The sequence below is a fragment of the Xiphias gladius genome, chromosome 5 (assembly GCF_016859285.1).
Source record: "Xiphias gladius isolate SHS-SW01 ecotype Sanya breed wild chromosome 5, ASM1685928v1, whole genome shotgun sequence".
Taxonomy (NCBI): domain Eukaryota; kingdom Metazoa; phylum Chordata; class Actinopteri; order Istiophoriformes; family Xiphiidae; genus Xiphias; species Xiphias gladius.
In genome coordinates, this window is record NC_053404.1 from 1,417,792 (window position 1) to 1,439,104 (window position 21,313).

Below are 21,313 nucleotides of genomic sequence, written 5' to 3' on the forward strand. Positions count from 1 at the left end.
TGATATTTCTCCCTGACAGCTACAACCTGCTAATCCAAAAATACTTCGCATGATTCGCGCTTCCTAACACCAGTACCCTCCAATAAATCCACGCACAAAATCATCAATAGGAACAGTCAGTTCATTTGGTTGGCACAGAGTGCGCATTTATTTATTTTCATTCAAATTAACACCGGCCCAAAGATCCTGTTCAAACATTTCTGACACCACAAGGTAGAAAGATAGATGCGAGCAAAAATATCTGTGATAATATAAAGAAGATGTGAAAGGGAACTGGTCTCTGGATGGCGACAGGTTCGGCGTTTGCACCGGAAGTTCCAGCGTTAGCTCAGGTCGGCCTGATACCCACCGCATGGCCTGGTGACAGGTCGAAACAGAATTTGACAAGAACACTGGGCTTCCATGGGAACGCTCACCAAACGTTTGGCAGACGTTTCTGCGTGTTGACGACTGTTCACATCCAAATGCGATAGAAACCCAAGACCACAGTGAGACAGGTGAACACTGAACCTGAAGGAGAGGAAAAAGCACGGGTCTCGCTTCAGTCACAGTGACAGACTCTCCTTTTTTCTTTTACTTCAAATGTTTGATCTCTTGAACAGTTGGAAATGAAGTTTCCCCACAACTGAAGTTTCAACAAGGGCTGTTCAAATTAGCACTTAAATTGACTTTTTTAAATGAATACTGCTCCACTAGTTGTACCCATATGAATAAGATGTGCAGTATAACATATTTTATATATATATATAAAAATACACACAGGCACACACACAAAATCCGGGTTACAGGTCTCCGACCAAAAGACCCCACTGTAATAACGGTTTCTTCCCCACTACAATAAAGACTCTGAACGATTACCGTTATAAGTAATCAGCCCACGACTGCCGATTCGACCGTGCACAAGAGCCGAGGCCTACCTGCGAGGTATTTTATCGTATCCAGTTTATGAGACTCTAGCATGGTTTTCAAGCCAGCCACCTCAGTGTCTATTTTCATGTTAGTCTGAGTCAAATGACGATCTTGCTCCGCAGTCTGTGAAAAAGGCAGTCAGACACAGGCATCAAAGATAAGCCCCACCAAAGACCTACCGGATATTTATAACAGACAGGCACAAGCTTCTGCCCATGGCTGCAAATGATGTGGATTACCATCAACGATAAGTCAGATGTGGAAAGACAGGAGACGTGTAGGTGCACTACACATATACAAACCATTTCCATAATTTCAGTTCGTGTTTCCATAAGCTTCTTCTCATGCTGTGCTTTCTGAAAATGATAATTAAAAGTTTTATTCAGAAGAGGAGCACAGCGAGTGGGATTCAGGACATGACCCGTCAGATTCACATTTTATCAACCCATCGTCCCTTTAAGTTAGGACGTTTAGGTACCGATCAGAATGGATTACTGCCAGGCAGCCACAAGGGAGCTAAAAGTGCAGCCAACAGATCTCCAGACACTAATTTGATCCATTATTGAGTTTCCTCAAACGCTTACCAATTCCTTCACGCGGCTTTTCTCCAAATTCATGTCCAAGATAGTGTCCGAGCGCACTTTATTCATTACATCCTGCGGGGGGAAGACACACAAAAGAAATTCACCACAAAACTCCTGCTAAACAGAAACATCTTGGATGAAAAAGAGATGACGAGGGGCTTCTGAATGAATGCGTCTACTGTAAAACTGGGACATAAACTGGTCTGAGTAAATCAGGTTGACCACTTACAGCCAGTTGCACCTTGAGCTGCAGTAACTGGATCTTGAGTTTCTGGGATGAACGTTAAAATATTAAAAAAAACATTTTAAGTCACACGAGTCAAAAACAGAGCAACAGACAAGAGCATAGGGAGATGCTTCCACACAGGGTCATTCATGTTCTGACTTTGAGCAAACGTGACAAACATCGAGCAACAAAATAAACAGTCTTCAACTTCTATATTACCTGCCATGACTGATTTTTATTCATCTGAATTTGTAATAATTGTGCCTTTTGTTTTTGATTCAGGTGACTGATGTGACCATCTAATGGTCAAACCAGTCACTTCGATTAAACATTAACTTACACATGTTGCTGCTTTAACTTGCAAGTGGATGATGCAAGGGCATCAACTTGTTTACGCGGATACGAAACACAGCGACCAAAGAGGTCATCGGAACAGTGGCGGCACAGATGCAACTCGCTCCTCGGGGATGGGCGTACCTCATTCTCTGCCAGCAAAGTGGAGAACTCGCTCTTCTCCAGGATTATCATGTCTTTCTTTACAGCCGCTATTTGAGACATCACACGCTGCAGCATTATCTCCTGCCACAGTCACACGACACACAGAAGAGTTAAAGAGGCGAAAGCAAAAAGATTCATCGAGGGCGTCGCTGGGCACAAAAGAAAGGCCAGAAAAAGCAAAAACAGTAAAAGGGCCTAAAAACCTTTTGAAAGCTATTTAACTTGTACGGAATAAAGCTTGTTCATCTCAACTTCCTGAAAAAAATAAATAAATGAAGCAATCCGGCCCTTGACTGACGTTATTTCTCTTATTTCCTCAACCTTGTCTTGTCAGTATTGTCTGAATGCATAGCTACGTTCTGTTCTTCACAATTCATGTTCCCTCCTCCGTGAAGGGAGAGTGAAACAGCCTTATACAACGGGAACAAGCGACGGAGAAGATGAAGGCATTAAATGTCTGCTTAAATCTGAATCCTTTTTAAGAACAGGGCAAGGGTTTCCAATACTGTTCTGCACTCTCACGTAGCCGAACGCGTATTGGACACCGTGGGTTTCCCTAGGACACAGCAGATGTGCTGTGGAAGAGAAACTCAATGATCTTGGTTCACTGACCTGTACCAGACTGATACACAGAGCAGAAACAAACAGTGCTTATTATTGTAGCATCCAATACGCAAAGCGGTGTCTTTAGACACGGTCTCACCTGCTGCACCTTGGTTACCATGTCACTGTAGACGACATCCATGTTGGAGTTGGTCATCCTCACCAGCACTTTAACCATCGCCTCAGCTTGCTGAGTTGTGAAGCCTGTCGGCGGGAAAGAACGTTTATCGGACGGGGCTCGTTATCACCAACGCGGAGTAATACCGGGAAAACGTCTGAAGTGAGAGAGGAGGCCGGACCGTTGTCTTCGAAGAGTCGCACCACCGCGTGCGTATCGAAAAACAGCTTCCGGCCTTCAGACTTCGGCATGTCTGGCCTCAGGTCATACTGGAGGGCTCTGGTGGAGGTCCGCAGCTCTGAAATCCACGGGGAGAAGAAGGTGTTTAGGCGGAAGGGTTCCCTGCACCCCGATGCCACTGCATGCGTCCAAGCCAAAGTCAAACTGCGTTGCCGTGGCTCCGTATTCGGGCACCTTCCCTCAGCACGCGTGACACGGGAAACGCATCGTTACCTATTATCAGCACTTCACCCTTTACACCGGACACGGTGCTTTCACAGTTCGGCAGACTGTGTATTTATATCCCCCTTGTCTCAGGGAAATTACTGAGCGATTCTAAGGGGAGAAAACTACCGGGGGACCTGATGCCATTATCCAAAGGGAAGCGGGCGAGGACAGGTTGAACCAAATTCACGCATGTCAACAAAGTATAGGAGGTTGACTCTACGAAACACTTACGTTAAACACAAGACTGTAAAGGGGACACACCTGGGAAAAGGACAGGCGCGGTGGCGTATTGTGTAAATACTGTGTAAATGTGGGCAAAGGTTTCCATTGGAAACATGTGGCATCAGGGTCCGGCCCTGGAAATGTCTCCCACTCAGACGGACACTGAAGAAGAAGAAGAAGAACTGTAACCAGCAGAAGTCTGCAGTTCAGTGTCCCCCCTGTGCCCGTCCCTGTTCTCTCTATTGGGAGGAACTGGCAGAGCACGGGCCAGTTGCCGACCTCATCCGGGCCGGGGCGCGTCCCCCGCAGCGGACGAGCGATCGCTGGTCCAAACCGTCCACGCGTCAGGCGTGTGACGGCACCGTGCGATGCCAGGTCCGCGTCCGCGGCCACTACGACGAGGACGGCGACGCAAGCGCGGCCCTAGGTTAACGTGGTGCTCGACCTCCCAGTACGAACGACCCGAGCAGACCCGAGGGGGACTTTTCATATGACATTCACAAGAGACGCCGTGCGGCCAGGGGTCACTTGCGTTTGTGCCCCCTCTGCGGGTCCCTGCATCACCGTCCTCACCCACAAACTAGCACCACGACAGCCCACGAGCGGCTCTAAAGAGGAGCCACTCGGCGTTTTTTCGTGCACTAGCTACGGCCACTGTCGGCTCGATCCCTGGTTACCTCTCACCGACGTCCGAGCCACGGCAGAAAGATGCAGAGTCTTCGGTCCAGCGGCTCGTCTCCATCCCCACGGCTTCTCGACGCCGCCGACGGGTTCCGTGTGGACGGCTCCGACAGTCGACGCGGTCGCGGACGCGTCCGGGTCGCCCCACCTCCCCGGGCGGTTGAGGACCAGGCGTTTCAGTCGCGGGGGACACTGATTCAGCACCATGGTCGAGGCGCGCGTTCGGCCGGCGGCACGCCGAGGTGCACGGCTGTACTTCCGTCTGCCGGACGGGCCGCGGCGACTTCTCACCTACTCTCTGGGACGCACGTCAAGCTGACACTGTCGGACAACTCCCGAACGTCCGGTCCCGCCTTTCAAAATACAGCTCCTCTCTTGCCTCTGTGTGCGCGTGTGTGTGTGTGTGTGTGTGTGTGTGTGTGTGTGTGTGTGTGTGTGTGTGTGTGTGTGTGTGTGAGAGAGAGAGAGAGAGAGTTGGCGCCTGTCGTGGTTGGTCGCTCTGGTCGACTTAGTCTCCAGAAATGGATAAAAATGCCACAGTCCCTGCAAACTTAGCGCCCACGGAATGACGGCGCTCACACACCGGCACAGCACAGATCACCACAGGATCCACTTGTTGTGGATTCTTCGGCCGAGGTCTTTGAATGAGACAGCGCGGGGGTGCGGGCAAACCACGCTTACAGCGGCTGTTACGTTAATATACGGTATTGCCTCCAGCGGGCCGTCGTGCCACGGGTGCGCGTGCCTCGCACCACCGGAGGCAGCCTGTGCCTCGGCCCACCCATGGCCAGGTTCGCCGGGAGGTGGTCAGGTGGTCACCCAGCCACCTCTCGGCCGCATTCAGATATTATACGCCGAGGGCTCCTGGAGTCCGAGACCGCATTCCCGTTGAAGGAAGCGGGAGCGGTCCGGTTGGATACGCGGGTAGTTGCAGATGGTGGCTGCGCGTCGTCTGCGGCTCTGCGCGTACACCACCTTACCGGGTCGTCACGCGCTGTCCCCCGTGCAAGATCTTCCTCAGATCCTCCGCATTTACCGGCTCTGGAAGGAGAGTATTTATGGAAGAGGCCCCTTTGAGTTCCGCGCTCCGCCCGTGGCTTTGCATCGACCGATTTGGCGCCTTACCGAGGTGCTACTCAATAAAAAAAACAACACAGCGTCGTTATCAAAGTTGATCTTTTTATGGAGCACAACTCTACAGTGTCAGGTCTCTACAGCACAGGTCGAAGAAGAGCACAAGAACGCTGGATGGAAAGACGTTTGCCTTTGGGAGGGAAAACCTCCGCTCATCACAGTACATCAGCTACAAAGCGTCGCCTTCCCGATGGCAACGAGGAATCAAACGTGACAAGTTTGGTTTTTTTGCTTGTTTTTTTCCCCATGTGTCACAAACTAGTCAGGAGGACGCACAGTGAAGGGACAGGGGGGGACAGAAGCTCTGGCTCTTTGCAGTTGAGTGGGTAAAATCAACCTCCTTTCCTCTACGGCAGCGATCCCTTCATTTGATGAAATCACCTCTAACTGGCAACCACGTATTTTCATTGTCACTTTGTTCAACAAAGAGAGTTTTCAGTTTATGGCAGCTTTGGATTCACTGCAATAAATGGCAAACTGGTTTGCATCCGGATTTATTTCAGTGTGTTGTTGGTCGAAGATCTTACCCGATACTAGACGATTGAGTTGCTGTTACAAAATGTACCTTCTTTTTTTTTTTTTTTTTTTTTTTTTTGGAAAGAGTGTGTCAAGAAAAAAGCAACTGTACTTGCAAAGCTTGCCATTTTTTACAGTGTTACTGAGCATCTGGCTGAGGTTGTGTATTTATTGTATTAAGGTTTTGCTCACGAGAAGAAGACGACACACACAGATAAAGTGGCTGCCACCAAAACAACAGCAAACAGCAATAAGAGCACAAAGATGCGACTGCGCTGGGAGGGAGGCCGCTGCCCCGCCTGCTCCTCATCAGTGGACAGCGGGGCCAGGGAGGCGCTGTCGGTGCTGCTCAGCGGCTCTGCGTACTGGGGCCCGCGGGCCTCCACCATCCAGCGCAGCACGTTGACTTTCATCTCCATGTCGTCGATCATGCGGTCGATTCGGCCGATCTCCCGCTCCAGGTCGCTGCGCTCCTGGCTCTCCAGGCCCTCCGGGTCGGGCGCGGCGGCGGGACTCTGAGCCCGGTTCAGGTCTGGCAGACTGAGCGCCCGAGCTGCCACCTCGCCGGCTCCCCCTGCAAAAACAACATGGGCGGCAGCTTGAGTATGCAACGTTCGCGTCTCTTGAACCAGAGTGGAGTGTGCGTATGGCGCCTACGCCGGACGGTCACCGGACGGTCACCGGGCGGTCGCAGCGCCGAATATCGCAGCTTTTTACAGCGCAGTCACGTTGACCCAGTAGATTTACGCTTTGGCAGAGTCTTGACCCGCCGGGACCCGCCGGGACATCCCCCTTCAGCTTAAGGCCGCCGAGAGAATCGGTAAAGCACTTGTTCGAAAGTAGCTTTTGAAAAAAACGTAGGAAGGACTTCACGCTTCACGATCCTGCGCCGGATTTACCAACAGCCGAGCGACCCCGTGTCCAGCTCTCTGGTATTTTAGACTCAGGGTTAACAAATTACTCCACTTACACTTCACGCCTGTGTAACAGGAGCCTCACACACTTTCACACCAGCTGCCCGGTGCAGCCATTTGGAGAAGGCGGTTCAAATGAAAACGGAAAATGGGACATTTGCTCTTCCAGCCAGGACTTACTCTGCCGAACCGGGGGATCGGGGAGGTGACCACTGCCCCTGGTATCAGAAACAGACAGACGGGGCCTCCGCAAGTACAGAAAACGGAAATCGGGCCACGGATTTTCATTGAGCCGAGAGACAAGGAACAAAAGCAGTCACCGCAAAGTCCACTCAGTGGCTGTTCTGGAGCTTTCGATCGCATCGCAAGATCTTCCTCGGCAGATGGAGTTTGCCCCGTTGTCATAGAAATGTAGATCTTAAAATGGGCCTCATTGCCAGCGTTGTCTTCAACATTTTTTAATTGCACGGTTCATCTGAAAAAACGATTTAAAGGAACTGGGAAACTTCCATCTGCCGAGGAAGATCACGCGATGTGACTGAAAGCTCCGGAAGAAAAAACCTTGCGGAGCCACGACGTGTGCGATGCCCTAACGCCCCACTACGCAGAATCGGAACGTGGTCACAACTGTGGATTTCCTCCTCTACACATCACTATCCGGGATACAGTGTTCAAAGGGCACTAGCTTTATTTCTCATGTTTAATGGTGTTTACGTAATAATAGCTATAGCTAAAGCAACTAGTCGATCATTCTAATAACCGATTTGACTCATCGAGAGGATTTGCACGTCTTTGCATATTCGACACTTGGCCAGAAAAACACTATTTATTTTTTTTATTTGAGAGACATTTAGCGAATTTGAAAATGAGAATTATCCAGCCGTGTCACTTTCTCCATTTAATAGTCACTCAAATCTTAACTCAGCCACAACATTCACCGTGTTACTTCCTTCCCTGTTATTTGATTTCGATTCATTTCAATTCATCCGTGTCCGGCTACGTCGTCGTCCCAATATACTGTCCCCAGGGGAAGTTTACCTGAGCAGCGCGAGGGCCAAGGGGAAGACGGGTCACGGCTGCACTTTACAGCCAGGAGGGGGGAAGGTTTGGCTACGGCTCGAACTTCAAACAAGTTCCCGTCAGTGATTTAATACCACACTGTTACCTGTAGCGCTAAACACCCGGGGACAAGTGCACTCCGTCAGAAATGCCACCTGAGACGTGCTCAGACAAAGTGGCGCTGTGCTCCCCCCTGAGGCTAATCAGCGCCGTTCTTACAACGCTAGAGAGCAGAGCGTGCGCAGGAGGAGAGGCGGCGTCTCCACGGGGCAAACCCCCACCCCGCGGAGTCTGAACACAGCCACCAGATTCAGCCGGGAAGCGCTGATGTCCGCGCCGAATCCTTCAAGATCGCCTTCGGTCACACCTACACTTCGCTTTACGTCGGTCACCTGAGGAGCCTGCCTTGGCTAATCGACCTCCCGAAACTCAGTTTTCACATGCAATCAAATGTGCAGGGGCTTCGTTCGTCATTTACCTTGGAGGCCAGTTTGCACCAGAGCAGCGGTGTTGGCCAGAGAGAAGATGTCACCCATGCTGAAGACTTTGCACATGTCAACATGGAGGAGCTCTAGGCTGGAGGAGAAGGCCACCCAGAGGAGCTCCATCTCCTTACGCTGCTCCTCAGGCAGGCTCTTGTCCCGGAGACGTGAGGTCAGCAGACTACAGGTGGACGCGGCCAGCCTCTGGGCCTTTTCTCTCGTTTGACGCAGCTCATCCCGCAGCTGCAGGCTGTCTGTGCAACCACCAACGCACGAGGCCAAGTGCCGGTAACAGGCCACCACCTGTATGAGGGACAAGAAATAAAGATCTCACTTTTCTTCATTTCAGTTGATATGCGGGGTTTATAAGGAAAACACAGGCCCCAGAGGCAAGGGTTTGTACTTTTCTTCCCGAGTGCACACATCACCTGCTCAAGCATACCGCAGACAACCGATCACTTCTTAACTAGGTACTGTGCATCGCGTGAGCCCTCTGAGGAGCCGGCCGCTACCGAACACACCACCGAGACAAATTCATTCACACACGATCGGTGCATCGTGACAGATACCAACACTAGGACGTGTTTTTGGACTGCTGAGGGAAAAATAAACCAACAACAACACACGATCAATATCCGTCTCAGGCCTCCAAAGCTGCATGAAACAGAAAGTGGGAAATGTGGGGAAGGGAACAGTTCCGGCGTCATGATCTCAATCATATGGCAGCAGTGTTTTATTAATAGGCTTCAGCTTATCCCCGGAGGATTAGAAGGTGTGGTCTCAATGAAAAATATTATGAATAATCTCATTATCGCTGGTCTATTTCTAGATAAGCCAAAACAACCTTGCGCACTCAGAGTACCAGTGGCCCATTTTCCAGACATGGATGCCAGAGCGGATACGACTCTGCTATATGATTTCTATTGTATTGTTCACTGTACGTGGCAATTCCCATTTGTAGTTTTACAAGATTTAAACCTTGGATATTAGTCACGTAAAAAGTCATCTTTGGTACCGTTTCACCAGTTGGTTTTTTCCTTTTGTTTCTTTCAACCATGCCCCCTGCCCTCTTCTATATACGAGCTCCCAAATCATCCGAGTTTTCTGGCGTCATTCGCTCGGGTTGCTCTAGTTGTCCCCGCGTGTAACCCTGCTGCGGCGATGCTCGGGTTCCTCTAGAGAAGCAGTTAGGTTGATTTAAAAACAATTACGCGTCACATGGCAAAATCTGGTAATTCTCAGTGGTCTGGTGCCTTACGCAGCAAAACAGCAGCAGCAAGTCACTAGAAGTGCAATACATACATGAAAATACATGTACGAAAATATTCTACAATATAAATTATGTTAACAGGAAAATATATATATAAAAGAGTATAGTACCTTTTAGTTAAAGCAACTAAACAGTTTGTAGTAACTGGGGAGGGGGGGCTAGACATGGCCGCGGCATTATCTAACACAGACACTAGACCGACCACAAAGATGCAGTGGACCAGGAAATTCTTTTCATCGTGAGTGCTCTTTTAGCCACGGGGGGGGAGAGACGCTTCGCTGTCTTGTGTAGGTTTGGCTTGTGAAATTCTAACGCAACATTTAAAAAGGAAAATAGAGGAGATGGCATAATTGCTGATGCAAAACATATTTAACCTTTACACATTTTTTCCCCACTCATGAAATACCGAACTGCCCTTTAGCAAATAATTCTCTAAGTTAAATATCAGCATATAAAATACAGCGGATGATTGCAGTGCAACAGAGCTTAAATCAGCTTCACAGGTGTTTCCTGGCATTACATTTTCATTTTAGACGGCAGCCCGCGCCTGCCTATACAGGTGTAAAAACCAGCAGCAACTACTGTCATAAATGTAACACAGCGTCCTTTTCTGCGCCAAGCAGTCGTAGCACAAATCAGAGCCGTTAAAACGTGGAGAGGTTTACCTTTATCAAGGAATCCACCAGAGCCTTCCCATCAGCCAAAGCCTCGTCTGTGCCGACTGTGCAATCATCTCCCACTTTGTTATTTACAAGTGGCATGAGGATGACTTGTCCGGAGTCTTGGACTCTGCCACAGCAGGCAAGATTCTGGCCCAGCTGGCCTTCGCTTCTCTGGCTGCCCCGGCTTCTTTCCTTCCCCCTGGACGATGCTTCATTCAGTGGCTGAGGGGCGAGACAGACTCAGTGCCAAAGGCCGCATGATGCACTGCAGTATTCCACTCCTGCGACCTAAGTGCGATTGCTACACATACTTTGGAGGCTGGAGGAAAGAAAAAAAAAAAAAAAAAAAAACACGACCCACAAAGAGCTAGAAGTGGGAAGGTTAAATGAGGGGAAAAAAAAAAAAAAAAAGTGTATTAAATTATGTTTGAGCAAGGTGCTAATCCTGTGACTGACCCCTTTGCACTGACGCAGTCTAAGACGAACAGCTAATCTCATTAACTACCACTGAGACCAGAGAGATACGAGAGCAGCTGGCTGTCTACCAAAGTGGCCCTTTCACTGACTGAGGAGGCTGAGCTCTGTTACATCATGCACAGCACACTGGACACGCCTCAGTCACTCAACTTTAGAAGGTCAATAATCTGCGCAAGAAATGTTCTGTTGGCACGGTGGATCTATTAGCCTCGTTTTTCTATATCGTGCCGGCCAAAGGATTGAAACATTTCACCGAGCGAGTGTAAAGATGGACTAAGCAAGTTCGACTGTGAATAGCGATGCACTTAAGGGAGGCGAAAGTTGCACATGGTTTCTTTGTCCTGTCGGGGCCTTTTGTGGCTCATTTTCCCCTCAGGCTGCAGATGATGGGTGGCCTCATTTGACCAGGCTGATAAAAAAAAGGGTCAGCATGCACGCCAAGCACGACTTCCCTGGCGTGATGCTTCTACGCATTTATAACAGGCTTTTTAGAGAAACCATGTGTGTGTGAGCTGTGGCCATGAGTTGACATCACGCAGTGCTGCTCCGAATCGAAGGTATCCCAAAATTAGGACAAACGACTTCAAGCCTCAGAGTCTGAGTGATTACATTTTTATTAAAAACGAACATAGAAACATTTAAAAAACAAAGAAAAGACCACCACGAGAAACACACTACCAGGATAAAAGAGTTCAGAAATGAGGGTCACTCTCGGCGTTTCTCTGGAGTTGTTATGGTTTCTCTTTTCCGTGGTGTGCGGTCCGGACCGTTTTCTTGAAAGTTCGGCCAGCCGCCCCTTTCCGCGGAGAAGTAACCGCCTCCCTGATGTTGGCGAGCAGGCCTCGCTTGGTCTTGGGCTGCACGGGGGACTGCTGGGAGAGCTTGGCAAGTTCGGCCTTTAGTGAGGCGATCTCCCCGTCCTTCTCCACATTCTGCCGGAGGATGTCCTCCATAGATTTTGTCTTGATGAGAAAAACAAACAAACATTCAAAACTCTCTAAGGGGACATGTCAAACAGCTCAAGTTTTATTATTCTAAAATTGCTTTTTACATTTTGTCTTTTTCTTTTATTATTCATGTGCTGCCCTCAAACCCCCTCCCACACACACACACACACACACACACACACACACACTTTGTATACTTCTACGTTGAATGCCTTCACCTGGTCTTCAGACTTGCTCTGCAGAGCCTCCAGATCAGCCGATTTCTCCAGGAAGCCATCTCTGACCTTCTGTAGTGTTTCACTGAGCTCCATCAGCCTTTTCTCCAGGGACAAAATCAGCTGAGGACCAAACGTTTTATGGAGAATTAAAGTCATCACATATGTAGACTAAGCTTAATTTTGACTAGGCTACATAATTCTGATTTTGTCCTGGTTACCTGCTGTTTGTCCTCACACATCCTCTCGACGGCACATTTCTCTCTGTAAAGCCGTGCGTGTCGATCATCCCCTGTGTGGGTAAAATGAGTTAACGCTATTACAACGAGAGTTGTTAGGAGCTTGCTTTGGTGAAACATCATACGAATAGAAAATACATGAACACCCTAAATAAATAGAAAGACGGTAATAAAACAACAACAACAACAACAACAACAGCATGTGGGTATTCTGAAGCACTCAGACTTTAAAAACAAAGTTGTCTCCTCTTCCACCTCTCAGACGGCTGTATGCGAACCTGCAGCCTCTGGCGCTTTAGATGGCTGAGTCTGGCAGGACCGGTCCACCGATGGAGCTGCCGATGCCCCTCTGGCACTGGACGTTAAGGTCTCCAACTCTGACACTCTACGTCTGAGGACCTACACAGGTGGTGGGAGCCAAAAGTTGGTGCTTTAACAATAACTCAAAAGACCTACAAGGTCTGACTGCTTGGTTTGGTGGCACAACGCGAGACATTTCCAGGCTACTTATAAAGCCAATCTGACTATTTGCAATTCAATGATTGAGATATTTTTGATTTTCCTACAATTCAACATGACGCGTTTATAAGTTTATCAACTCTGGGATCTTGACTTTGAAATAAAAATCTGGGGGTTTGACCAGTGTACGTCTGTACCTCATGCCTTTGTGGCGAACTCAGCCCTGGGTCGGTCAGGGGCAGAGGTTAGGGCTGTCCTGTTAGCAGCCGATTAGGTCACATACCTCTACTTTCTCCTGTTCTGCAATGAACTCATCCAGAGGCACATAGTCGTCTTCTAGATTGTTCATAGCACTCTGGTAGGCATGCTCTTTGATAGCATCCTTGTACATCTCAAACGTGTTCTCCAGCTTTTCTTGGTAGCTCTCCTTCAGCTCTTCTATCTGTCGACTAAACATTTAAAGCCAAATTTTACTTACCAACTATTCCCCGGGAGACTGATGCTGAAATTACTGCTGACAGTTTATACATTCTGTACCACACGGACAAAGGCACCAAACAAACTAAAAATCACAAAAAAGGTACCAAATAAAATTAACGTACGAGCGGAGTTCTTCGCTCTCCATGAGCTGCTGTATCATAGCGTCGCCCATTTCCTTGCGAATCTCCATTTCCTGCACCAGGTTTCTTCTTCTCTCGGCCAGGAGTTTTGTTCGGAGGCTCTCGATCATATTCACAAGCTCCTAAGAAAGTTTAGAAGTAAAAACATTTACTGGAGGTAACTTAAATCCGTGATTACACTTGGGGTATGGCCTCTTTATTCAACCATCTCAAGTTTGACCCCACTGACTCTGATACTGTTGGATCACTTTTGATATTTCTAATGCAGGTATGGAACCATGTTTGAGTGTGACATGGAGCAGTGGTCGTACATTCTGTGGCAGCAAAGACATGTTGGCCTCGTCCTCTTCGTCAAGCAGCTCCTCTTCAGACAGGCAGCTCTCCAGGTCCTGGTTGTCACTCATCCCATTCCTCGCCAGAGGTTTGCCATCACGACCGACCAGACAAGGAGCCAGAGATTCCAGAGGCTTGTCTGGGATCACCTGCACCACCTGCAGTCCGCACGGGTGAGATCAGTGGCGCAACGGACCTGCTGTAGCTCACCGAGATTCTTTAGGCTCCAGCTCGTCATGCCCGGTCCTCTCACACCACTGTGTACTCAGACTAACCTGTTTGGCAACGGCAGAGAATTTCATCACGTGGAGAGTCTCATCATGCGTGGAAGCGCACTGGTTAATGTTGACAATCATTGACGCTCTTCCTCTGCCGCAGAAAACAGCCTGGAAGAGCTTGGTGAGTTTGCTCTCCCGGAAAGGAATGTAGCCGCTCTTCATTCTGATGAAGACCGCAGGAGAAAGAGAGCACTTTAGGCATGGCGAAGCACAAGCAATTCCCCGCTCACGCACATGTGCTCGCTAGTACCACGATCGGCACGTGCACAAGTCTGCTATAACAGAGCAACGTGCCTGCATTTTATGTTAAACCGAAACTGGAACTACGGGAGACAAACGTCTGACACGTTCAGAACCGACGGTACCTGTCGCTCTGATTGTTGCGAAGCGCAGTGATGCACTTCCCCAGAATGAGCAGGGAGTTGTTTATGTTTCCCGCCTCCTTCAGCCTCTCTCCGAAGGTCTTGGTTTTGTTGCATCTTTCTGAACCAGCCAGGTCACACAGAGAAAACCTGAGAAACAAAACAAAAAGCTAGTCATAAAGAGTTTTTTTTCCCCCCGTTTAATAGCTCGGATCATGAAGCTGGAGCATTCACAGTGGCAATGCTGGCAACCAAACCTCTTGCCATCGGCTTTCCATGGTCGAACAGGTAAAGGTAAGGTAGAGTGGTGATCTACCATGGAAGTGCAAGGGAAACTGCATAACAACAAAATTTCTCAAAGTATCTGGACTGTTGTATTGTCATGTTAAGCACTTTGAGCAGCATTATGTTTATCAAAGCTATGCTATATGAATATCATCATTAACATTTGCATTATGTTGACATTATGCCACCATCAAACCAGCCTTGCAACAGCACCTGTTTTTTTTTTTGTTTAAATCAAAAATATTCCTGAAAGTGTGTGTCCGTTGCCACCGCATTTCACACAGTATATTTTTACCGCTTAGAACATCTATGCGCCAAATACTTGATACGCGATGGTATCAAAAAGCAAAAGGAGAAACTCGTGTGCACGGCAGCTGTTACCCCAACCCGCAGGGAAGTCGCTGCAGGTGGTAAAATTAGGAAGTCTGACTTTGGGATCGTCATCAACAGTTGCAGCCGCGGATTTCCTCGCTGCGACGCGGGAAAAGAGCGACGGCACGGGCGTAGTAACACACCACTTCCAGCCAGCGAGCAAAAGGTGCACTTAAAAAAAAGATGTGCAGAAGTGACATATTTCAGGGTTTGAGGAGCTCGGATGAGCCAAGAATTCACCTCGCCGCAAAACTACTCGACAAATGCAGCCACACAGAGGAACCGTTACTTGGTAGGATACAAACACTTAAACACTGTTCACATATTCACGACGACACTAGAAGATACTTACTCTGAGATCCTTTTAATTGCGCCGCCGTCAATCTTGAGTAGCTTCATGGTAAATATGCTGTGGCTGTAATGAGAGCTGGTATGAATTTAGAAAAACAGAAGACGACACCAAAAAAAGAAGTGAGGAAATTTAAAAAGCGATTGCCTTCTGCTTGAGGACTGGTTCATCTTAGTGGCTGCAGCACTTCTGTTTTTGTTCCCAAACTGCAACAGTTTGCAGGCTTCGCCCAGGTTCTGGATGTTGATCCACCTGAGGTCTGAAATAAATGAAAGCACATTGTAGGGGTTCTCTTTGAGCCAGATTTAAAAATAAACAAACAAAATGTCACTGGTGTGTTTCTACTGCCTTCAGAACACAGGATGAAGTCAATGTCATACCCTTAACATAAGCATTTCCAGCACCGTCGTCACATACGCGAAGAGCGGCACGCTTCTTGGACTTTGAGCACAGGTTAGGTTGAAGCAGATCGTACACACACTCGTTGTAGATTTCAAAGAACGCCACCCATAAGGCGAACTGGCTGCTGCCCGCCTCTGGTGGGCTGTTGGACAACACTGCCGGGGGGGGGGGGGGAAATAAAACGAAGAAACTAATGTCTGAGGAAGAGTGGGGATCATGGCGCACAGTGCCATTTCTCACCCTTCTCCTTGCCTGACACTCAGTGGCACCTCGCGCTTGTGACATTTTTAACACTTGCCAGATAGAGCGCCCTCCTGGACAACGTGGGCCCCGTGTCCAGTGCGTCGATTTAATGGAGGTCTACCTGTTTGATTGCAGGACCTAGAGGAGGATGACAGACTGGTGGCGGCACAGGGCGAGGACTCCGAACCCCCGCTGGCTCTGGGAGGATCCCAGTCCTAGACGGGGGCAGAGACGTTAACATGTTATGACATCACTTGCAGAGAGCGCTGTGGTCGCTGTGGCTCGTTCCAGCCATTTTCAATTCTCAGCAACATTTTCTTTTGTCAGAGCTGAGGTAACACCTGTCGGATATGAAGTCCTCACCTCTTTGACTGAGGCAAAGATGGCAGCTTTAGCACTTCTCTCCTGCTTGACTTGGTCGGGATCCAGATACTGGGCATCATTCCTGAGGTAGGGTTTCAGGTCCATCCCCTCATACTGGTCGCCTCCGATGTGGTGAAAAGTGGCATCCAGCACTCGAGGGAGTATTCCCGGATCTTTCGGGGTTCCTGAAACGTTACACACACCGAGACTGACCTGAGAACTGACCTGGCAGGGCTTCCGAAGCTCGTTTTAATGTTCTCGCGCTCCCATTTTCACCTTGGATTGTGAAGGTTTTCCCGGCATTGGTCACACCGTAGCTGAATATCAGTGCATTCCTTCCACCCAGGAAATCAGACAGTTGGCTTTTGACTGTGTCCTCAAATAGCTCAGCCTGTGTTGTCTCAGGTCCAAAAATCTAAAGGGCGACAGAGACAGTCTTTCTAAAGACGCCACCATCCTGTCACTTTCCAAAAAAACACAACCAAAAAAAATGTCCTGTTCCAGTGTCGAAGCTAAAAGCTGATATCACACAAAATCATTTTTAACTTAGAGTGAAATACCAGTATCTAGCCAGCCGTGATTGGCTAGGCACCCTTCCCCTCACATGTAGACATGTACTGCCACATTTCATGACGCCATACCGCCCATGTGGGGCTGCGACTTCTACAGTCGCTTTAGCTATCAAAACAAGGCGACACTGTCGGTTGGAAACGAATCTTTGCGCCCGTCGAGCGCGTCCAGCGTGTTTCAGGATCACCGGTGCTAAGGTGCCAGGTGTTGCTGACCTGTGAGAAGGAGAACCTGTGGAGTGACACGCCAACGCCCTTCTCGCTGCTCTTCATGGTGGCAGAACCCTGCGGGGCATTCAGTGTCACCGTCTGGCTATTTTCAATCACCACACAATCCTGGGAGAAAAAGAAAAAGAGCGGAGGAACGTTGGCGGTGAGGCCTGAGGGGAAATAAAGCAAGGAGCGGAATCTCGGTCAAACAATGAGCCACAGTGGATGAGTGTCACCCAGGGTTGCAGCGTCTGGGGCAAGTGGAGCTGTGTCCACACTCGGGGACTGTTCACAAATTCCTAGGGGGGGTTTGGAGAAGGGCTATGTGCCTTTCCCTTATGCTGAAGGCAAAATTTTTGGGTGAGCGGGGGACGGTCTCATGGTTCCCCCATCCCATTATTATTTTATTTGAGAAAAAATTTTTTTTTAAATGAAAACGTTTCATGGAAGCGATGGCTTTTGTGCGTGCCACAGTTTCATAAAAAGGTACAACTCTGGACCTTCCTAGTTATTAGTGACTAATCAACATCTCTTCAGGGGATTTTAGCGACGTCTCGTTTATTATCCTTTCTGAAATTCTTCTTTTCTCCGTAGCCATGAACGCGTGTTACTAGCCCACAGCAGCCCCCCCCGTCACAACAGACTAACAAAGTACAGTGAAGTAAATTGTGTCCTATCAAGACTGAAAACATGTGCCGCACACAGTCCTCTCCCAAATCGCCTGAGTTACGAGGCATCGTGACAATTGTATTTTTATCAGTTTCTTTCAAATCAAGGCAGAAGAGCAGCTAAACATGACAGCACGTATAATCAAAACTGCACTGCACATAGCAGGAAATAAATAAAAATATCTAAAAATCATTTTAAGAAGTTTATGTAGCATCGTTGGCTAGTGTTCCTTTTGAGTTTCTACTACTATATTTGAAAAAAAAATTTTAAAAAGTTAAAAAAAAAAGAAAAAGAAAGACACAACCAGCTATGCAACAAATAAATACAAGTAAATAAAACAAAAACACGTGCCGTAACAAGCCACGACGATTAGCTGCTGGATGGATGACACCTTTTATATCGGAAAGGTGTCACGACTACAACCCTGTACCTGGTCCTCACTGTCCGAGAGTTCCTCTTTAGAGAAGGGCCTGACTCTGAGGTACACTCTCATGGTCTGCTGCTCGGCACCGCCTGGCAGTTCGGCCTAGGGACAAAGAAGACATTAGGTTTTCAGGGCTCAGTTCAGTCCACACGGACAAAGACGGGGCACTCCCTAAGAATCATCACTCAGTGAAGCTAGCTTGGGAGTATAAGAAGACTTGAGAACCTCAACTGCATCACCGTGGGATGGAAACAAAAGAGGGACAAAACATTACCTGCTGGGGTGAAGTGCTGACAGGAGAAACGTTGCAAGTCAAGTCCATGTCCTCAGGCTGCTGGACGTTTCCCTCAATGGTCGGATCAGTAACCGTACTCATCCTGAAGCAAACCTAACTCACCTCATTCACTGACTGATTCGCTGTGGCCACTTCTCCGCTCAAATAAAAGATCTGACGGCCTCCGACTCTCAGAGACAATTCCCAAGATATTTTGGCCTTAAAATGACTCATTTAACCGTGACAAGCTCTGCGAGCAGGTCTGCTGATGTCCTCCCTCTGAAAATCAGTTTTAATTGAAGGCAGGTGAGAAGTCAAGCAAATTCCCCCGGAACAACCAATCAGCTTGGAGAGCTCCGCTGGGTTCAGGAGAGAGGTGCTGTATCACATCACTGTCTGAGGGCCAACGCTCAATGTGTCTCGGTGACTAGGTATGGACGGTTCTGCTGTATCGACGGGGACTGGACATAGATGGACTCCCCGATGTCCAGAGTGCAGAGATGATATGAATCCAAAGATGAAAAAAACGGCATCAGATCTGTGACGCTCTGACTCGTTCTGTGAAGGAAGACCTAAAGTCCATCCGTCGTTCCCGAGTAAGCGTCAGAATCAACATATTCTATGTTTGTCCTAAAGCCAAGTGGGCAAAGCAGGGAGGTTGCATCTTCTTATTTCAAACAGGTAGAGCTGACTGGGTTCCGTACAAGCTCCCACGGGGTTGATCTGCAGGTCGGGTCCTGGACATTCCTGCATTTGCTCCTCTCCATTTGCCCCACCCCCCGTATGGAGAAATGCAAAACATGGCTGGAAACCATTTAGACTCAAACGAGAGGATGAACGGGTTTTCTTTAAGTAACAGCGTTTGTCTTCTCATACAAATGCAGCAACTGCTGGTTTCTCCATTAGCATCATCAAGTGGATTGTTTTTTTGTTTTTTAAAAGATTTCTCTAGTATGAAGTTCCTTGTACCCAGAGTTGTTAAGAGTACTGCACATTGGAAAGTGTAAAAAATTACCCAACAAGCACACAAACCCCTTCTGTGCCACCGTGCTGCAACTGCCTGGGGGACAGCATTTTGGATTGTAGAAATGTACTGGTGCTCATTCCTAAATCCCGGCTGAGCTGGACGGCCTCCACTCACTTGTTTCCCTAAGCAGCCATTACTTCTGTAAAACCAAGAGGGAGGTTTAAGATATTTCGGATCCCATTTCCCGGCCACAGTCTGCTGCAGTTACAGTGATGAACTCTGCTTTAGTGAGTTAAAGTGAAGCCTCAATGAAGATCTCTGGCCCACAGAACATCTGCTGTGACTCAACCTTTGCAATGTTCCTTCCACTGCCTATAAATTCAGTGCAATTTTAAACAAGGCTGAGTGACAAGATTACTGGTTGATAAATTACATCCCCCTCCCACATACTCCCTTTATTTTGGGGGAGGTGTGGGGATTTCATCTTTTTCATTTCATCTGTCAAAATACTCCAGGTTTCACACATTAAGAGCCCAAGAAAGACAACGGCAGTTTCTTTATTCACGTCTTTATTGAATCATCTGCACGGTTTATGCGTCTGCGATGGTAACCTCGACCTCAACGCCGGGCTCGATGCTGATGGAGGTGATCTGCTTGACGATTTCAGATGGGCTGTGCAGATCGATCAGGCGCTTGTGAATCCTCATCTGGAAGCGATCCCAGGTTTTGGATCCCTCACCACAGGGAGTCTTTCTGGTGGTGATACGCAGAGTCTGGAACGGGGGCAGAGAAACCAGAACTTAGCGCCATCAAATGAAAACAAGAATCCAGAACACCAAATTGACAAGCACGTTGTGGGTTGCTAGACTTTTATTTTCCCTCTTTTAAAAACAAACCAATTTGGAAAATGTTTAACTACCTTATGTGCATTTAAAATTTCCCCTTTATGCCCTACGAAAAGGTCTGACAAAGCTTACCAAATAAACTGGGGGCTGTCAAAGGTGGCAAGTGTGAAGATGCCTTAATTTTTTTACATTCAGTACCTTCTTGATATGTAGCATATATAGATGGATCTCTGTTGTTTGTAAATGGCAAAAAAAAGATGGAACAGAAAAACAAGCAGGTTTATTTAAAAAAAAAAAAAAAAAAAAACCGTGGGTAAAACTTCAAGACAATAGATGCTAACTTCAAGTCTACTCAGTGTTCAACAGCCAACATTTCTCGATGTATGCCTGTACTAGTTTCAGCCAATGAGTCTTTTCCTGCGTGAACCACACATTGAAAAACATTTTTTCCCTCCTTGAATGGGAGGAAACAAAAAGGTAAAAACCAGATGACAGACTCTGTTTTGCAACAGACCCATGTGTGAAACCCACACACTTTAAAGAAAATGTGTGTCTAGCATGTGCACTTTAGTACCTTGGTTGGCATGCGGACAGGTCCCTTCACCTTCAGGTTCTTCTCCTTGGCTCCACGGATCAAGTCTGCGCAGACTGGAGATGACAAAACAAAACTCTTAAAAAGGCGTGAAGAACATCAACAACGTCCTGATGCTCTTTAAAAACCATGGCTCAGAATAGCGTATAAGGTCGTCAGGGTTCATCACGGTAGAAGTTTTATCCTCATTGCTCAGGTCTACGCTTCGCTCTCAACACTACAGATTTTAAGCCTAGTTACCCTTCTCCAGAGATTTGACGTTGCGGCTGGTGAGGGTGATGCGGATGCGGTGAATGGCAACCTCAGCCTCCACGGGTGCCTTACCGGTGTCCTTGAAAGCCTGCGTGTGTGGAAACAAGAGTCATCAATAATATAGCGACAGGTGTTTTCGGTATCATTGGTACACAGCGTGAGCTCGTAAAGACGCTGATGCTCCCAGCAGAGCTGGGCGCCTTCAGCAGTTCCCCCTGTTAAGACACTCAAATATATAGTTT

The 21,313-nt window shown here is 48.1% G+C and overlaps 4 protein-coding genes, 1 long non-coding RNA gene and 1 other non-coding gene across 7 annotated transcripts in view; 1 reads left to right on the forward strand and 5 right to left on the reverse strand.

The window, feature by feature from the left end:
• Positions 1 to 265: 265 nt before the first annotated feature.
• On the reverse strand, positions 266 to 4,602 carry mcur1 (mitochondrial calcium uniporter regulator 1). 2 transcript variants are annotated; one of them, XM_040127365.1, is made up of 9 exons: positions 4,285 to 4,602; positions 3,120 to 3,236; positions 2,921 to 3,024; positions 2,197 to 2,298; positions 1,723 to 1,764; positions 1,494 to 1,565; positions 1,212 to 1,265; positions 918 to 1,032; positions 266 to 510 (listed from the first exon to the last, which is right to left on the reverse strand). In XM_040127365.1, the coding sequence occupies exons 1-9, from the start codon at positions 4,493 to 4,495 to the stop codon at positions 455 to 457; spliced, it is 873 nt and encodes a 290-aa protein (XP_039983299.1). In that variant the 5' UTR covers positions 4,496 to 4,602; the 3' UTR covers positions 266 to 454. The 2 variants fall into 2 exon arrangements, with proteins under 2 accessions (XP_039983299.1, XP_039983300.1); XM_040127366.1 differs by lacking the exon at positions 4,285 to 4,602 and adding an exon at positions 3,647 to 3,790.
• Positions 4,603 to 6,069: 1,467 nt separating this feature from the next.
• LOC120790129 (regulator of G protein signaling 9 binding protein) lies at positions 6,070 to 10,424 on the reverse strand. The gene is made up of 3 exons (XM_040127446.1): positions 10,329 to 10,424; positions 8,390 to 8,696; positions 6,070 to 6,512 (listed from the first exon to the last, which is right to left on the reverse strand). Exons 1-3 carry the CDS (start codon positions 10,422 to 10,424, stop codon positions 6,127 to 6,129), a joined length of 789 nt encoding a protein of 262 aa, XP_039983380.1. The 3' UTR covers positions 6,070 to 6,126.
• A 974-nt stretch (positions 10,425 to 11,398) lies between these two features.
• zgc:56231 (uncharacterized protein LOC406257 homolog) lies at positions 11,399 to 18,667 on the reverse strand. The gene is made up of 18 exons (XM_040126715.1): positions 18,416 to 18,667; positions 18,148 to 18,243; positions 17,055 to 17,174; positions 16,546 to 16,684; positions 16,270 to 16,454; positions 16,028 to 16,121; positions 15,642 to 15,818; positions 15,409 to 15,520; positions 15,265 to 15,327; positions 14,259 to 14,405; positions 13,891 to 14,056; positions 13,594 to 13,773; positions 13,265 to 13,404; positions 12,946 to 13,111; positions 12,482 to 12,602; positions 12,186 to 12,256; positions 11,968 to 12,087; positions 11,399 to 11,764 (listed from the first exon to the last, which is right to left on the reverse strand). The coding sequence occupies exons 1-18, from the start codon at positions 18,515 to 18,517 to the stop codon at positions 11,534 to 11,536; spliced, it is 2,430 nt and encodes an 809-aa protein (XP_039982649.1). The 5' UTR covers positions 18,518 to 18,667; the 3' UTR covers positions 11,399 to 11,533.
• A 236-nt stretch (positions 18,668 to 18,903) lies between these two features.
• LOC120789748 lies at positions 18,904 to 20,273 on the forward strand. The gene is made up of 2 exons (XR_005707449.1): positions 18,904 to 19,011; positions 19,097 to 20,273. It is a non-coding gene; the product is annotated as an uncharacterized LOC120789748 (long non-coding RNA).
• The window catches only part of rps20 (ribosomal protein S20), a 2,402-nt gene continuing 1,013 nt past the window's right edge, over positions 19,925 to 21,313 (reverse strand). The window contains exons 2-4 of the mRNA XM_040126716.1: positions 21,060 to 21,159; positions 20,802 to 20,875; positions 19,925 to 20,155 (exon numbers count right to left, since the gene is read on the reverse strand). Of these exons, the coding sequence (XP_039982650.1) occupies positions 19,973 to 20,155; positions 20,802 to 20,875; positions 21,060 to 21,159 (357 nt within the window). The 3' untranslated portion in view covers positions 19,925 to 19,972. The remainder of the gene's footprint in view (positions 20,156 to 20,801; positions 20,876 to 21,059; positions 21,160 to 21,313) is intronic.
• LOC120790266 lies at positions 20,947 to 21,014 on the reverse strand. Its single transcript, XR_005707525.1, has one exon. It is a non-coding gene; the product is annotated as a small nucleolar RNA U54 (small nucleolar RNA).

Excerpts from the sequence above, each read along its gene's own strand:
- zgc:56231 (XM_040126715.1), bottom strand. The coding sequence starts at position 18,517 with ATGAGTACGGTTACTGATCCGACCATTGAGGGAAACGTCCAGCAGCCT. Across the intron at positions 13,405-13,593 it reads TGTCTTTGCTGCCACAGAAT|GAGCTTGTGAATATGATCGA; the intron begins GTACGACCACTG and ends AAACTTTCTTAG. Across the intron at positions 12,257-12,481 it reads TAAAGCGCCAGAGGCTGCAG|GGGATGATCGACACGCACGG; the intron begins GTTCGCATACAG and ends TTACCCACACAG.
- mcur1 (XM_040127365.1), bottom strand. The coding sequence starts at position 4,495 with ATGGTGCTGAATCAGTGTCCCCCGCGACTGAAACGCCTGGTCCTCAAC. Across the intron at positions 1,566-1,722 it reads AGCTCAAGGTGCAACTGGCT|GATGTAATGAATAAAGTGCG; the intron begins GTAAGTGGTCAA and ends TTCCCCCCGCAG. Across the intron at positions 511-917 it reads TACGATAAAATACCTCGCAG|GTTCAGTGTTCACCTGTCTC; the intron begins GTAGGCCTCGGC and ends CCTCTCCTTCAG.
- LOC120790129 (XM_040127446.1), bottom strand. The coding sequence starts at position 10,424 with ATGCCACTTGTAAATAACAAAGTGGGAGATGATTGCACAGTCGGCACA. Across the intron at positions 8,697-10,328 it reads TGGTGGATTCCTTGATAAAG|GTGGTGGCCTGTTACCGGCA; the intron begins GTAAACCTCTCC and ends TCCCTCATACAG. Across the intron at positions 6,513-8,389 it reads GGTGCAAACTGGCCTCCAAG|GGGGAGCCGGCGAGGTGGCA; the intron begins GTAAATGACGAA and ends TTGTTTTTGCAG.